At 34.9% G+C, this 15,628-nt stretch overlaps 2 protein-coding genes and 1 long non-coding RNA gene across 10 annotated transcripts; 1 reads left to right on the top strand and 2 right to left on the bottom strand.

Moving 5' to 3' along the window:
- Positions 1–244: 244 nt before the first annotated feature.
- Positions 245–4,384, bottom strand: LOC118040642 (glycosyltransferase BC10). Of its 2 annotated transcripts, XM_035047625.2 has the most exons (3): positions 4,083–4,384; positions 3,207–3,780; positions 245–1,114 (listed from the first exon to the last, which is right to left on the bottom strand). In XM_035047625.2, exons 2-3 carry the CDS (start codon positions 3,723–3,725, stop codon positions 476–478), a joined length of 1,158 nt encoding a protein of 385 aa, XP_034903516.1. In that variant the 5' UTR covers positions 3,726–3,780; positions 4,083–4,384; the 3' UTR covers positions 245–475. The 2 variants fall into 2 exon arrangements, with proteins under 2 accessions (XP_034903516.1, XP_034903515.1); XM_035047624.2 differs by having other exon boundaries at positions 3,207–4,384.
- A 2,408-nt stretch (positions 4,385–6,792) lies between these two features.
- Positions 6,793–8,565, top strand: LOC118040638 (uncharacterized). Of its 2 annotated transcripts, none has more exons than XR_012168671.1 (4): positions 6,793–7,140; positions 7,722–7,824; positions 7,948–8,035; positions 8,266–8,565. It is a non-coding gene; the product is annotated as an uncharacterized lncRNA (long non-coding RNA). The 2 variants fall into 2 exon arrangements; XR_012168670.1 differs by having other exon boundaries at positions 7,722–7,829.
- A 729-nt stretch (positions 8,566–9,294) lies between these two features.
- On the bottom strand, positions 9,295–14,581 carry LOC118040637 (uncharacterized). Of its 6 annotated transcripts, none has more exons than XM_035047619.2 (10): positions 14,417–14,581; positions 14,003–14,174; positions 13,799–13,930; positions 13,639–13,689; positions 13,284–13,380; positions 11,930–11,976; positions 10,647–10,863; positions 10,003–10,066; positions 9,859–9,901; positions 9,295–9,534 (listed from the first exon to the last, which is right to left on the bottom strand). In XM_035047619.2, exons 1-10 carry the CDS (start codon positions 14,482–14,484, stop codon positions 9,457–9,459), a joined length of 969 nt encoding a protein of 322 aa, XP_034903510.1. In that variant the 5' UTR covers positions 14,485–14,581; the 3' UTR covers positions 9,295–9,456. The 6 variants fall into 6 exon arrangements, with proteins under 6 accessions (XP_034903510.1, XP_034903509.1, XP_034903507.1 ...); XM_035047618.2 differs by having other exon boundaries at positions 10,003–10,132; positions 13,799–13,888; positions 14,417–14,577; XM_035047616.2 differs by having other exon boundaries at positions 10,003–10,132; positions 14,003–14,169; positions 14,417–14,577.
- Between the last annotated feature and the right edge of the window lie 1,047 nt (positions 14,582–15,628).

The following is a 15,628-nucleotide window of genomic DNA, read 5'->3' as shown; positions in this document are numbered from 1 at the left end:
TCTCATGAGTTTTGTTAACCTCACTTAAATTTGCTAGTGCTTTTTTTTAGATTTATTTTTATTAATTGATTTGTTTTTTTTTAATTTTATCCTTATATGTTTGGATTCTTTACAATTAACAATTGTAATTTTTTTTCAATTTTCTTTTTATAATGTCATGCCATTTTTTTCGTTTCTTCAAAATAATTAATAGAAAATATTAAATTAATTTATCAATGACTACCCATACTTCAAGAGAGATAGATACAAATAAACGGTTAAAATCATGCTTGTGGCATTAGCTATACCTCCTCTGTACATATAATTGGGCTTTTGGACATGGATTCCCCCAGGGAACAAGCATGAAAGCACACCACATCAACCAGGATGGTGACTGAAAAAGACCTAACGTCTAAAATGCAAAGAATGAATGTAGCATAGCATATTTCTCCAAACCATTCTCAACTGCTAATGGTTGTCTGGTTGAGTTCATTTATCAAAATCCCAAAACGTTTCGTGATATGTGTAACAGAGGTTCCAAAGCACTTGGTGCAAATTTCCTCGCAAAAAGAAAACAAATTGAAGTCGATTGATTATTGTAAATGCAATGCATATCTTCATGAACCTTTTTGAAGAACTCCTCCTTTATGTCCGCTCTTCCGAAGGTAGCTGGGTGAGCTCCACCCCTTGACCAGTCCACCCAGGTAAGGGTTCTGTTCGCTAAGAGAGGTGCTGTTCGAATGGTCAACATGGTGGGGAAATAATGTTCATCAACATAACAATGTGGTTTACAGAATTCCTCAAATTTTGGGTAAAATGTAGTATCTTCCACTATGTTGACTGCAAGCTTTCGGTTAATCTCAAACCATTGAGATCCTTTACGCCAGTTGGTAATATTCACCTCAGGTGCCATGTTCTCATTATACCGCCCTCTCCCATATGGCCCATGGTCGTCAAATGCACTAATGAAGCTATGCTTGGATCTCATTATGTATCCATACACGAAAGTAAAATTAAAGAGAGGAATGCAAGATTCGGACACCAGAACGAACCGCTCATTCAAGATATCGAGCAATGCATTGGCAAGGAGTCTTCGTTCAGCATCACACATACTCATCTTACCCCATTCAGAAATCTGTGTTGGGAAAGCACAAGATAAAATGTAAGTTAGCACAAGATAAAATGTAAGTTCCTTATATTATAAGGTCAAAAGTCAAATGGTTGGTAAAACTTCATGTAATAGAAACAAAAGATGTTACCTGAAAACCAAAGCTTTGTGCAAAATGTTAATCAGGTAAGAAATTATCTTGCTTGTGTAATAATTTAATTTCATGGACATTTTGACATCACAATTTCCAAGATTTTTTTTTTCTTTTTTGACAGTTAATAGGATAAGAAATTATTAAAAAGACGAAACAACTTTGAAGATATGAAGTGGCTACCTTCAGCAAGAAAGGAACCAGAGGTAATAGACAATTTGAAATACACTCAAAGTGATTTCATGTATCGACACAATAAGTAATGGATGAACATGGCTCCATCTTTTTTTCATTGCTACATGTGCAGTCTTCGATTCCTAACTGTACCATCACAAACTCCACACTTAGCTTAGAAATTCAACCTTAACATATTTAAAATTCTTTTCCAACCAGCTCCGGGGACACTAACTTGGTTCATTCAATAAAAGATAACTTTTGACTTGTGTACAAGAGAAAAAAGAGCATGTAGGAACCCATCAAATGGAGTAAAATTAATTGATGGGCTTAGCCAGCTCCATTCCATCACCAGCTATTGCTCTTTCATCTGTTTTCATTGTTAGATGTAGACAAGGTATGGCTTTGAAGCTTAGATATGGGCATCAAGGAAGGAATAGGTATGGAGGAGAAAAGAACGAACTCGAAGCATCAAGGTGCAAGATAGGAGTGCAACACATGGACTCGAAGCAAAAGATAGCAAGTTATCATGAGTCATCTTGCTAAAAATACTATTGCATGTATAATACAACCTAAAGAAGATCAACAATCATTAGTCAACAACCTAAAATGTTACAACCTTCTATCTTACTACAATATTCCAGAATATAACTCCTTGTACTGGCTTTTTCTCAATTAAGGTCAACTCTCCTTCAATCCAACTTCAAACAATGAAATGCCACCAAAATAGTTCCACAAAGATTCCAAGCAATGATGGCTCTGTTGTTAAAAATTTGTATGCAAATTCTAAGCCTTAGCATTTTCAAGGTAATTTTTAACCCAAGCAGTGGCATGTTATGGTAGCCCATAAAACTCTCATAGACTTATCACTAAAGGTATTCTATATAATGCTTTAGTCCATGTCAAACACTCTCAACTCCCTTATTTACAAGTCAATCTCACCTGCAACTGCCATCACACAAGTAATTTCCAACAGGCTTGTTCCAGAGTCTTATATCCTGTCTTGCTGGATATAAATTGTGTAATCACATAATACAGGAGTAAAAGAGTTCATTTACTTGTATAATTTCAACTTGCTATCTGTTGAAACAGAGCAATTGTTTGGGCACTTTTCTCATGGTGGGACTGCCACAGGCTTCCACACAAATTATTGCAAATCCCATTAGAAATTTATATGACATCTAATGACACTTCTATGAATGTTCTCAAAAGTATGCATTCATAGGTTAATTGTCATGAAAATCCCCTTTACCCAAAAGAACACAAAATTTCCTTAAAAAATGCAAGACTAACTAGAAGAATTCAAGTATAAACATACATCGAAAGTTGGAATGAAGAATGGAGAATCCTAAACTTTTTCAACTTCCAACCTAAAAATGTTGCAACTTCCAACAGCAAGTATATCTGAAGTCCTCAAATAAGTGTTAGGAAAAACAGACAAATGGAGAATCCAGTAGCTAGAAAACTGCATCTCTATCTCGAACATGCAGTTATTCTCAAGGAAACTGCTTTGAGCAGTGGAAACTTTTCTATTCAAAAATCCATGTTTAAGAAGTATGCAGATCCAAATAGACATCACAATTTTCAAACCACACTACATAATCGTAAGCAAACTAAAGTAGCTATTTACAGACAACTAGAACCCAGAAAAAAAAAAACCAAATATAGAAAACTGGAGCAATAGCATTTATAAACAGCTCTCAATCATCAAACAAATATCAACATGAAATTCTTAAATTACAGTGAACACTGAATGAAATAAAATAAGGATGTTTAACACGGGCATTCACACACCTGACTTGGGATTTGTCTCCGGTGGAAAACTGAAGAAGGTGGAAATTTGGCTTCAAATGTTGGCATCGAATGAATATAGACCGAATAGAGCCCTTCATGCCCCTTCAAAAACTTTTCCCAAAGAGGCGCCAGAGGCAATGGCCCCTTTGTCAGAAACATAAACGCAATCTTAGGAACTCTCTTGAAGGGATACTTCTTTATCCGAGGAACAAAAGAAGCCCTCCAAAAGAGCTCCTCATCACTCATTTTATGGAGCAGGTTCGATGGACGCCTAATCCAACGATCCAAAGTATTCGGTTCATCAAAGCAATGCTTAAAAGCAGACTTAACAGCTGTCCCTGCAGTCTGAACTCCAGAACGCTTGATTGTATACATACTGATGATTGAAAAGGAGATGCATATAGCTAAAAACAGCAAAAATAACTGGAGTAACCTTATTGGAGAGGACTTGGATTGGCTTGCTTTGATCGAAACTGCAGGGTCCTTCCCTTCCTCTAATGAAACAACTCTTGATTGCATCTTTATAACAGCACTATAATCAGAATTCACCTTCTGGGTCTGATCTAGCTACACCCTTTATGCATTAAAATTGCTTAGAACCTCAAAAAGCTAGAAAAGAAATCAACTTTTCTCTCCAAAGTAAGAACCCCAAAACTCCAAGATTGCATCTTTCAAGAGAAACAGTGAGCTCAAGTTTAAGACGCCACGCTCTTATCAAGCAAAAACCGATACAGATCTAAAATCCAATCCTAAAATACCTTAAAAGATAATGTTATGTTGAAATCCCAGTTTGCAGCAAATGGGGTTTTAGACAAATCAAAGGTTCTGAATCAAGATCACAAAGAGGAAACAAAAAGAACCAAAATTTGAACATACCATGTTACTATTCAGTGGTGCAAAATGAACAAAGTCAAAAGGAAACTTCAATTACGGCAAGATTGAATTTTGAGAGAGAATGGCTGAGAAAGGTAGGCAAAAGAGAACAAAAAGTCTGGTGGAAGAGAGAGGAAGGTGGGAGTCTCTATCTCCAAGAGAGCGGGGAAGAGTGGAAGTTATGTATACATAGGATGGAGTGAAATTGAGGGAAGGGGTGGGGGATTGATGATCTGTGAAATGTGGAGGTTTTTGTAAGAATGTTTTGTCACACGATGGAAGTGCGAGGGGACGGTGGGCCCTGGCTTTGGCTTTGTCGGGGATCTTTCCTTTGTAGTTTAAAACAAGAACTTTCAATAATTTACATCGATGTGATTGGTATGGCGACGAGTCATTCATAGTTGCACTTAGAACGGCTGAAATACCCTTATAAATGAAAAGGCGTATTATACTGTAAGAAAATCATAGAGCACAGACCTGTTTCTTTGTTTATTTCACTATTTATTTATTTTCTAACAAACAGCGCTCGTCCTCCTCGTATTCATACGACACATTGTAGCGACGGTGAAACTTAACATTCAATATTATTTCTCTCAAACGGAATCTCTCCCCCAAGACATGTCATCAACAAGCGTCCCCGGATCCATGAGATGGGCACCTCGTCAACTCATTTCACGTTGTGACACAAGGGAAATTATTTTTCTATTTAGCTAAATATATTATAAAATATACTTAATAATTTTATTTTTTCTGATTTATTTAAAATTCTTATTTTCTGATAAAATATACATGAATTGAAATGCTCCACCATTTACTAATATTTCTTTTGGCGATGCTATCATATTTAAATAACAACGAAAATAATTATATTGTTAATAATATTATCATTGATAAATTAAAGGTCGAGTGTAAATAAAACATGAAAGTGTTTAGTAAAAACACATTGCTGATTTATTTTATGTTGATTTTTTTTATTACAAATTTATTGTTATCACAAAAATATATTTATTCAAGATTTATATGGATACAACACATATTAGTAAAGTAAATTTAAAATTTGCAATTTATTACTTCAAAAACTAAAAAAAAAGGAAACAATTTATTAATGGTTGTTTTTTATACAAATTCTAAAATGTCTAAAATTTTTATACATATGAAATCAAGGAAAGAAAAAAAAGTTGGAAAGTTTTGTTTTGACATCCACAATTTCGAAGCAAAAGTAACTTAAACTCGAAAGAAAATAAGTTTTTTTTTCACCAATGGAGATTGATGTAGGAGTTTTAAAAGAAAGCTTAATTATTTTTATTCTTTCTTATTTGGTTTAGAAAATAAAAAAAAAACATTTGTTTAATAATTTTATTTTTCCTTGTTTGTGAGGACTTTTATTGTTTCTCCTTTATTTTTAAGTTTTTTAGTTTATTTAGATTGTTTTTTGTATTTATTTAATGAGTTATAAATCTTTTAGAGAATATTAAGTAATAAAATTAGAAATTAAAATTTAATTCCAATTTTATCTTTCTAATTTGCTACTATCTTGTTTGTGTTTCTTTGCGTCTTTGTAACCTCACATGCATGATCTTAACATCTTAGGCAGGAAAGGTGAGCTAGCTAGGTGGAGCAATTGAGTTGCAGAGTGAGATGCCTAAACAATTTTGGAGTTAATAATTAATAATAACAACATGGTTGTGACCTTAATCCCGAAGACAAATATATATTTAATAATACTGTTAAACATGTTTTTCGTCAATAACAAATATAACACTAATATTTTTTAAGGGTTTGTTAATGATTTTAATTTTGAAAAACACTCAATTTTTTTTTTCAAATATCAATGTTAAACAGTAATAAGTCTATTGCGGGAGCTCAGGAATTACAGAAATAGTAATCGGTCCTCGGAAGCCAAGCCACAATTCCACATGCCTTTCCGCGTTCACCAAAATACGGTGATGTAAAAGTTTGTCGCACGAGAATTCAACGGAATCTCCATGCAGACTGAAGAACCAAATAATTGTGATGGGGGCTCAGGCTCACATGTCAAGATCAACGGGCATCAATTGATCGTGTTGCCAAAAGCAAATTATAAAATGTACTTGAAAACATTACTAAATAAACTAATTTGCTCAGGTGTTTGTTTCAATATAGTTTTCGGTACTGTGGTGTCTCTAGTAGTTCACCATGGATTTCAACAGTGAATTTATTTTAGTCATCATTTTTTTATAAGGAAGCAATCTTTAAAGTTTTGGATAGGAGAGCGGTGATCAATGGTGAGAGTGAAATGGGTTGTTGTTGACTAGAATGTTAATGCCATCAAGTTTTACGAGGAAATGGGTGCTTTCTACTATGGCTTCACAGATGAAGCATTTGTTGGAGTTGAATGGAGGTTATAGTGAGTGTGGATCTATGATTGTTGTGGTGGGTAGAAAAGGTTGTTGGATAGCTTCGGTTTTGTGAGGAGAATGAATGAGCCATGTGTTTCCAGTGGCCGAAAATTAAAAGATGAACGTGGCAGTGTGAGTCTTGTGGCGGTGAAGAAACAAGGCTACCATGCATAAAAAAGAAGAAAATGAGAGCTGCAATGGAGATGCTGGTTCCGAGGAAAGAGGGGAGAGACGGGTTGCAACCAGCTTTAATCATGTAAAATGTTATTGGCTTTAGAATTTAAATTGTAGGTTATAAAGTGTAAAATGTTTTGTAAATTGAAAAAAAAGGACAAAGCATAGTATGCTCGGATTAATTTTCTCATTGATAAAAACCACCAAACAAAAACAAAAGGAGACATTTTTACCTGATTACTCTTCAGCCAACTCCAAGATCTACAAATTACTACCCCCTTCTCCTCGATCTCACCACTTCAAATCCTCTCTACATTTCACCACGAACTTTGCTGATCGATCATGGATTTCATGAAAGTCTTTGACCAAACTGTCCGCGAAATGTCAGCTTCCAATCCTCTCTTTTCCTCCTTATCTTAACAATTCTATCAATAATATACGGTTTTGTTTTTTTCGCAGAAAGAGAGGTCAATCTCAAGGTCTTGAAGGTTCCCGAAATCGAACAAAAGGTAATATTTCGTAAATGACTGATTTGATGTTTTCTTCAATTTAAATTGATAAAAACCGGTATTAATCTGGTGCATATTGGTTTTGTTTTTCGTGCAATGCTTGTTTGAGAATTTTTTATAGGGTTAATTTTTCCTTTCCGTGTAAAAATTGTTGATATATGCCTCCTCCGTGTTTATGTGATAGAATTAACTTGATTTGTGCTGCTGGATTTTATGATTCGATGACGTTCTGCATCCGTAGTAATATAGCTTGGGTTATGAAATTATGTTAAACGCACTGTAGATTTTCTGTTTCCGCTTTACAGTGCAGGCCACGAAGTTCTTACAACAAGTGGATCTATCGTATGTGGTTTTTTCTGCAGGTGAACTTTTTGTAAATTATTAATAAAGGTGTTGGATGCCACTGACGATGTGCCATGGGGTCCGCATGGCTCTGCATTGGCTGAGATTGTGCATGCTACTAACAAAACAGTGATTCATGACTTGTTTTTACGTTCCTTTACTAAAGTAGTTTGCTTATGCTCGTTTTGTTAGGGGAAGATGGGGCGTTGATTTTTGTTTGTGTATTTGTTTTCTTGCAGTATCGTGTAGCACGGAATGTCAAATGATTATGAATGTTCTGTGGACGAGGTTAGGTGAGACGGGCAAGGGCTGGAGTCTTGTGGACGAGGTTAGGCGAGACAGGTTAGGTTACCTTTTCAGATTTTCTGCTTTAGAGTTTTTTATTATACAGGCGTAAGCTCCCCAATCTTGTAATGTTATATTGCCCTTTAAAGCCTCTGATTTGTGAAATCATTTTGATATCAGGCATTGACTGTCATAGAGTATTTGGTGGCAAATGGATCTGATCGTGCTGTTGATGATGTGATAGATAGAACATCCATTCCAGATTTCAGTGAGGGCTATTTTCATATCCAGCTAAAATTGACCATGCTTGTCTGTCTTTACAGAGCAAGGTTGAATTTTCATTAACATTTAAGTTCCCTTTTGAGAAATAAGGATAAAATACTTGAAGTCAGAAATAAGGCTACTGATAACCGAGACAAGTTCATGCTTCAAGAACTGATATTATGTTTTAGACTCTCTTTCTTTTCTTTTTTGACTAAACTGTTAGCATTATCTTAGGTATGTTGGTTTTTCATCTAGTGCAATAAAGTCAAGTTCAGCGTTGTTTGGTAGCAGCAGCAACTTCCAAAATAGAGATGGGTATGGAGGTGGCGGAAGTGGTATGACAGATGAAGATAGCTATGATTGTTATAAAAAAGAACAGAGTCAAAAGGATTCCTACACAAAGTCACATCGAGGGGGTAAAAATGATTATCAATGCAGCACCTTGAAAGAGGTTCTACATGCTTTGGAAGGTTTTGTTTTTTATCATTAGATTGCTGGGAAATCATAATTTTTCATTTTTATGCCTTGGTGGGTTGCAATTCAATTTTGATGGTTCTGATCTTTTTGGTGCATTCACTTGTAGCTCCAATCCAGCTTCTACAGAATCAACAGAGTCCTGGCAGTTAACAATGTGGATGGGGAGTCTTTGGCAAGCTCCAATCCTCGACAAAAGGAGGGTTTTCAGGTGAAATCTGGAATATGGGCAGATTCACTGAGCTGGACTGATTGATCTTTTTTTTTTTTTTTGATTTACGTGGGTGTCCAGGCCAGCTTACGCGTACTACGACTAATCCCACGGCTCACTGAACATCCTGCAAACCCAATAAGCATATAAAGCACCGCGAGGGTGACAGACATGCACGGTAAGGTTTGAACCCAGGATACAGAGGAAGAGAACAAGTCCCTTCAACCGCTGGGTCAAGACCTCAAGTGCAGATATATAAAGAACTAGGGCATGAAAAAGGTTAGCTGCTGCTCTGGCTGGTTAGGGCCTTTTTGACCATGTACCCACACATGGTTAACATCCTGCACTAGATTTAAAGCAGAGAATTTCACATCCTATCCTATGGCTAACCTCTGGAATTTGCAATCAATCCCAAAATCACGGTTTGAACTTGGAAAAAAGACAACCCAGTTGCAGGTGCCCAAATGGGTAAGATAGTGGCTGATAATTGCCATCCCTTAAATTGGCAGCCAAAATTCCTAATTTTTGGAATTATTCGCCATTGAGCTTGCCTCTAAATGCAATATAGACACTGATAATTGTATCAAACCACATGAAACCCGCAAATCACTGAACAAATTAGCATTATCGTGATCAGATTGGGAGGCAAGTCATCGGAAGTTTAAGAAGGCAAATTTTGTCTCAAACTTGCCATTTTTACACTGAAGATTAAGTTGAACAAGCATGACAAATCCAGCTCCCTAAAATATATCCAGCATTTTCCCCCTCAACATGGCTTCAGCTTTCCTCACTTGTTTCACCGGTCCTACTATGAATACCTACATGAAAATAATCAACATTTACCCACGAGGATTACAATGAATAAATATTAAGTAAATCCTGAACACAGGCCGCATGGATTATATTTTACAGCTTTGTTTTGTAAGTCTCTCTCTACTAAGGTTACTTTTCTTTAGATTAAAAAAAAACAAAACACACATTATTTGAAAAATAGAGTCAAACACTTCCTATTGTGGTTAAATACAAAAATCTCAAAGCAGGTCTCATTTTGCATTGACTTAAATCCCAAGTTAGCTGGATTTTGTTCAATGCTAAGTTGATCACCGGGCAGGTAGTTACCAAAATTAGTATGATAGACTTACCTTGTCAGTTGGACCCTTCGCACCTCCAATGAAAATCTCCGCCCTGCAAAATAAATGCACATGCAGGAAATTAAAGAACAGGAGAACAAATTGAATATAAAGAACACAAAGGTTATGATAATGGGAGGGCAAAGAGAGACATACTTGCAAGATTCCTTTACTGACAAAATGGATGCTCCTCGCCTTCCAATAACACGTCCCATCTTTCCTGGGGGAACATCAAGAACAGAAAGGATTTCCTCTTCAGGAGCATTATCCTCGATGATGAGGTTATCTATGAGGAGAAGGCACGGCTAGATCAGTATTCAATTAAGAAGTAAAGCATCTGTATACTTTCCTAAACAATGTCCATCCAGAAGAGGTCAATGTTTATTTATTCACCCTTAGTTTAGGGTGCATGCTGTTGGAGTTCTGGTAGCTTGCTCATACATAATCCATTCTTTTCCAAAATTTAGACTCCCATTCATGCATTGTACTTGAACTTTAAATCTCCTTTCAAATCTATACATGGTTAGTGACATTATCTAGTGGAAAACAGCAAACTTAATTGGAAATCCTTCCCCATTGTTTCCAACAATGGAAACCCATTGTTATATCAGATACAGTGTAGAGCCAAACTCTCCTATTTAAAGAGTTTGGCACCGCTTCTATCTTCTTTAATTAATTTTTTTCAATACAGCAATAAAAAACAAGGCAGATGAACGAATTTCAAAGAGTTGGGTAATACAATTCCTCAAACATAGGGAAACAAGAGTAATGTACACTAATAGGTTGGTAAAACATAAAACCTGGAATAGGAGGGATATGGGGCCAATCAGCATAATCATTCTCATTGATGCAGAAACATCGACAATACAACACCCCACGAACTGCAAGATACCATAAAGATCTCTGGTTGAGCTTTTCCATCATCTTATAATAGATGCAGAGAAGAAAGCGAACATCATCTGCAGCTGCATGGATCATCATTTCAGATAATGGCCTGTATGTCCAGAACATAGGATCCTGAAAACAATGGAAAGATAAAAATAATGTAAGGAAACACTAGCTATAAGACACTGCACAGTAGTGTTGCAGCCGAGTGGGTGTGCAGTAGCTGGACAAATTTCTCTTACACTCTTAGAGAAGATGCAAGTACAAATAAACACAAAAAAGAAAAGAAAAAAGCATAGTCAAAATCATAAAAAGAGAAAGCCACAACTTGGTTATTGTAGCTATCCAAATTATGAATTGATTTTCTCTATTCTGTTTGAATATTTTCAAATCTTAAAAAACGGTCAATCAAGTAATTGTTCTGAAAATACCATTCTGAAGAGTTTTGCATATCAGTGATCATAAGGATCTTTTCAGAACAAATGCACTTGAATGATCATTATTTAAATGTACATCTTGTGTGGAAAATATTAGAGTACACGAAAACATAAAGTTTTTGATTTAAGTAAAAATACTGGCATCTCTTAACAAAATGTTGAGATGTATCTCCTTTTTAATTTTCATGGGATGAGAATAAGTATGGAGACTCTAAATATGTCTCATTAAGGTCACTGGTAAGATCAAATAGCTTGTGAAGGCTTCTGCTGTACCTTCAACTAACCATTAGAAAAGAAACACCTTCACTTGCCAGTAAAATTTAACAAGACAAGTGACTAACTCTCTGGTGAGGTTCAGATGGTAAAGAAGTCACTTGTCTAAATGCCAAATGCCAGCACATCACAAAACTCTAAATTGTAAAACGGAAGCATTCTTCACCAATCTAGCAACAGAAAGATACCCTCTTAGGGGTGCAAACTTGAGAGGCAAATGTGTTCAAAGACAAAGAAACAGTAGAACCAACCTAGCAACAGAGAGATAGCTTATTAGGGGTGCAAATTTGAGAGGCAAACGTGTTCGAGGACAAAGAAAGAGTGGAAGGAAATGTTCCTGGCTAGTGCCACTTATTAGTTTATCTTCCCAAGACACCAAAATGTTTTATAGAAACAAAACAAAGGCGGCAGAGAATAACTTTTCCAATATAGTTCTCTCCACTTTACCGGAGATAGGGATAGTGAGCATGTCAGATGTTTAAGCTAACCTGTCGGAGGAGAACACGAACCTCTTCCTTCTCAAGATAAGATATGCCTGGCATTCAAATTCTCAAGATAAAAGTCTCAGAAATACAATGGATAATACAGGAATTCAATTTTCTTGCCAACTATATACCACAAAGTATGTGCAGTTAAAAGGAAAAGCAAGCTGATATAAACATTAGTAGTTGAAGGTTTATGATATAAACAACATGAAGAAGCTTCTGAATACCTTAATTCTCAATCTATATACTCTAGCTTTTCTGTAAAACCTAGTCTATTCAGGAATTCATTATTTACAAATTATGGTTTATTTAGGAAACGAACTAGAATCGTTAGGAGTTTTATTTTACTTATGGTTTTGGTGCCTATAAGAAGAACACATGTTCTATGTCATGGAAAGGACTTGAATGATGTTATTATGAGTATTTTGCTTTAGTTTGAAGGCTGTGGCTTAGGGTGTTTCTTTTCTTCTTTCCTCTCCATAAATGCTATTTTCTTCTCTTCTTCCTTTTCTTCTACTTCTTTCTTGCTAAAGTAACCTCAGTTACTATTGACAGCTATGGTGAAAACCTTTTTCTTTTTTTTCTAAATTCCTTCTCCAAATCTTGCTCATCATGAATCCTTTTTAGGACACAAATCCAAAGTTTTCCTGCATCAATTTAACTTAACAAGTCAAGTATGAACACTGTAAGAACACTCAAATATTACTCTCATATGGAATCCACTTTCAATTACAGAACAGAAACAAGTGGTGAAAACTGTTAGGAAATGCTAGGGGAGTGAAAATAAGGTTGCAGTATTTAACTATTTATCAACTTTCTTATTAAATGTTAATCAAAAGTAATCATAAGGTCTATCATACAACAGCATTCCCACTGAACAAGCAAACATGGAACATAGATAATGAAGCTAAATGCTCTTATGATGCAGACGTTAACAAAAATTGCCCCTACACAAGTCAGAAGCCTCTTCATATTAAGAATTGTGTCTAGGAGCTGCTTCTCAATCCCAAACAGTTTTTACCCCATCAGCCCGTTGCAACATGATTCCAATTGAATGCTGAAAATTTCAAAAGACCTTTTCCCCAATCTCTTTCTTTCGTTTTTCTTTTTTCTTTTTCCTTTTTGACAAAGAGTAGTTAAAATTTCAAGAAACCCACAAGCATAGTTAAACTATAGGCATTAATGCAACACGAGTCCTTTAGCATGAGAGAAAGCAGGAAATGATGTCAAGATTAGGGAGTTATCATCCAAATGTTTTATCAAGAACTTTTAGCAAGTATGGAATATATTCACACAAAAATCAAGTTATATGACCTCAAACAGACAATATAAATGAATACCACGACATATAAAATACCACAATAGCGTGGATCTGCAAGGAGGCCAACAAATGATATATAGTCATCAGGCAATCTAGTCCGTCCTTCTTGCTCCTCTATCTGAGAATAAGCAATCTACATGCAAAATGACAAATACATATGCACATTAAAATGACAGCTCCTGATTGATAATTCTTAATGCCAGTACATGCAATTTCCATCAAATGATAGTGAACGCTCAAATGCTGACTCAGCAAACAAAAGAGAGGCATAGCTGCGTCAATTATAATCAATATTTGCTAGAAGCAATTAGTAGAGACAGCAATGCAAACCTAAAGCGAAACTGAAAGAAATCCCAGACTAGAACATCAGTTCCATCTATGAGTTACTCACCTGGGTATCAACAACATTGTGCAACTTGATGCCAAACTGAAAATATAATGCCTACAAAATAATAATTGATATTTAACTAAGTACACGAAATGTTGGTAATTGTACATATCATAAAAGCTAGTACGGTATAGAATAGAATGGAACACGCTCAAATAGAAACCTCGCTATCCCGTTTGCAGTCATGGATAACTTTTGTGATGTGACTAGACTCGAGCGCAGGCTTACATGCTCTGATGAGAGATTCTCCACCCTTAATGGCATCGACCAAATATATAGCATCCGGAAATGCAAGCTGCCAAAATTATGAACTTGTGGATATCTCAATTATTATGGGTGCAGAATAAAGAGTAAATCATTAGTTTACCTGCATAACACAGAGAGTTCCATGGCGACAAAGATCAACACCCTCACAGTCAAACCCAATGATCAATTGCTTCGCGGCTGAAGGGTTAAGGAACTCGGCCGGAAGTTGAGAAGGCTCGGTCACAACATGTATCGGAACCTCATGATCTAGTGGTTTACCACCGCCTGCTTTGCTTGCATCAATTTTTTTCATAAAGATTATAGAACGAAAGCTAAATTATATATAAAAATATGTCCATTAAGCCTGTAATTAATCGGTGATTTATCTGCTAAAATCAAATAATCATAAATTCATTTTGATCACGTACATCTTATAAAATAACGACGACGACGACGACGACGACGACGACGTAGAATCGCAAGCACAGAAATTAAATTAGTGGATTAAAAAAGGTAAAAGGGTAGGAGGAATTACCGGGGTCGGAAGGGAGAGGAGAGGGAATCTGGTGAGAAGAGGAGGAGGAAGCCATGCGATTGAACCATCAAGTTCTATAATTATTATTATTATTATTTTAATACTTTTGAATGCACCTGTACCCGTCTTTTCTTTCTCGTTGGAAATGGAAAAGGAGTGAGAGAGAGCGACTGTAGTCATAGTTTTAATTTCAATCCGTTCTAGATTTTGACCGAATTATTGGATCATTCAAGTAAATTTTATTTTAAAAAATTAAAATAATATTATTTTAAAAAAATATCAAGTAGTTATAATTGAATTTTTAACTGGGTCTTATTGGATTAAATAAATTATATTAATTTTTTTTTTATTTTTACCTAGTTTGATTTCAATTTCAGATTAACTGGAATCTAGATTAATTTACTGGCTCGGATTTTAAAATTATAACCGTAGTTATTATGGTGTAAAGGATAAAGGAAATGCCCAGGCGAGAAATCAGTTCGTATTGGGCTTCGACAGAGAGCTCATTTGGGTCCACAAAGGTCACACCAAATATGGACCTTCTATTCCTTTCTTTTTTGGGTCTATTAAGGGCCCCTTACAACTTGCGACTCAGTTTATAGTTATACTAAATGCATAATATGCCCGCCTTAAGGTAGAAATTATTAGTAATTTTTTTTTTTTTTTCATTGATGCGTTTTATGTTTATTCTATTTTTTTTTCCCAAGATATCACGAATAGTTTTTAAAATAATTTATTATTTAACTATATTATAATGAAAGCATACATTTCTATTTAGATTCTGAAAAAAAAATCTTATTAGATGAATTTTCAATTTTTTTTTTATTAATGCATTTTTTTTTGTTTTTATAGAAACATATCTTCTTTTTTTTAATTCATATCATGTTTTTTGAATAAAAAAAATAAAGGTTACTAAAATAAATATCCACAAAAATCTAGATCGTTTGAATTTGAATCAAGGAGGAAAACGTGTATCTCTCTTACCTTGTTAATTTTTTTTCTTTTTTGTTTTGGTGAAAATATTTTTTTTAATTAAAAACTAGTTTTTTAAAACATAAATTTATCATGATATAAAAAGTATGATTCAATAAAAAATAAAAATAAAAAAACAAATCATGATTGATAATTTAAGTGATAAAAAAATATTAAAAAAAATAATTAATTTTAAAAAATATGTAAAGAAATTGTAATAAAATATATATTTCACTTTTA

This window comes from Populus alba, chromosome 18 (genome assembly GCF_005239225.2).
Source record: "Populus alba chromosome 18, ASM523922v2, whole genome shotgun sequence".
NCBI lineage: Eukaryota > Viridiplantae > Streptophyta > Magnoliopsida > Malpighiales > Salicaceae > Populus > Populus alba.
Note: the sequence above shows the minus strand (reverse complement) of the source record. Positions and strands in the feature narration are given on the sequence as shown.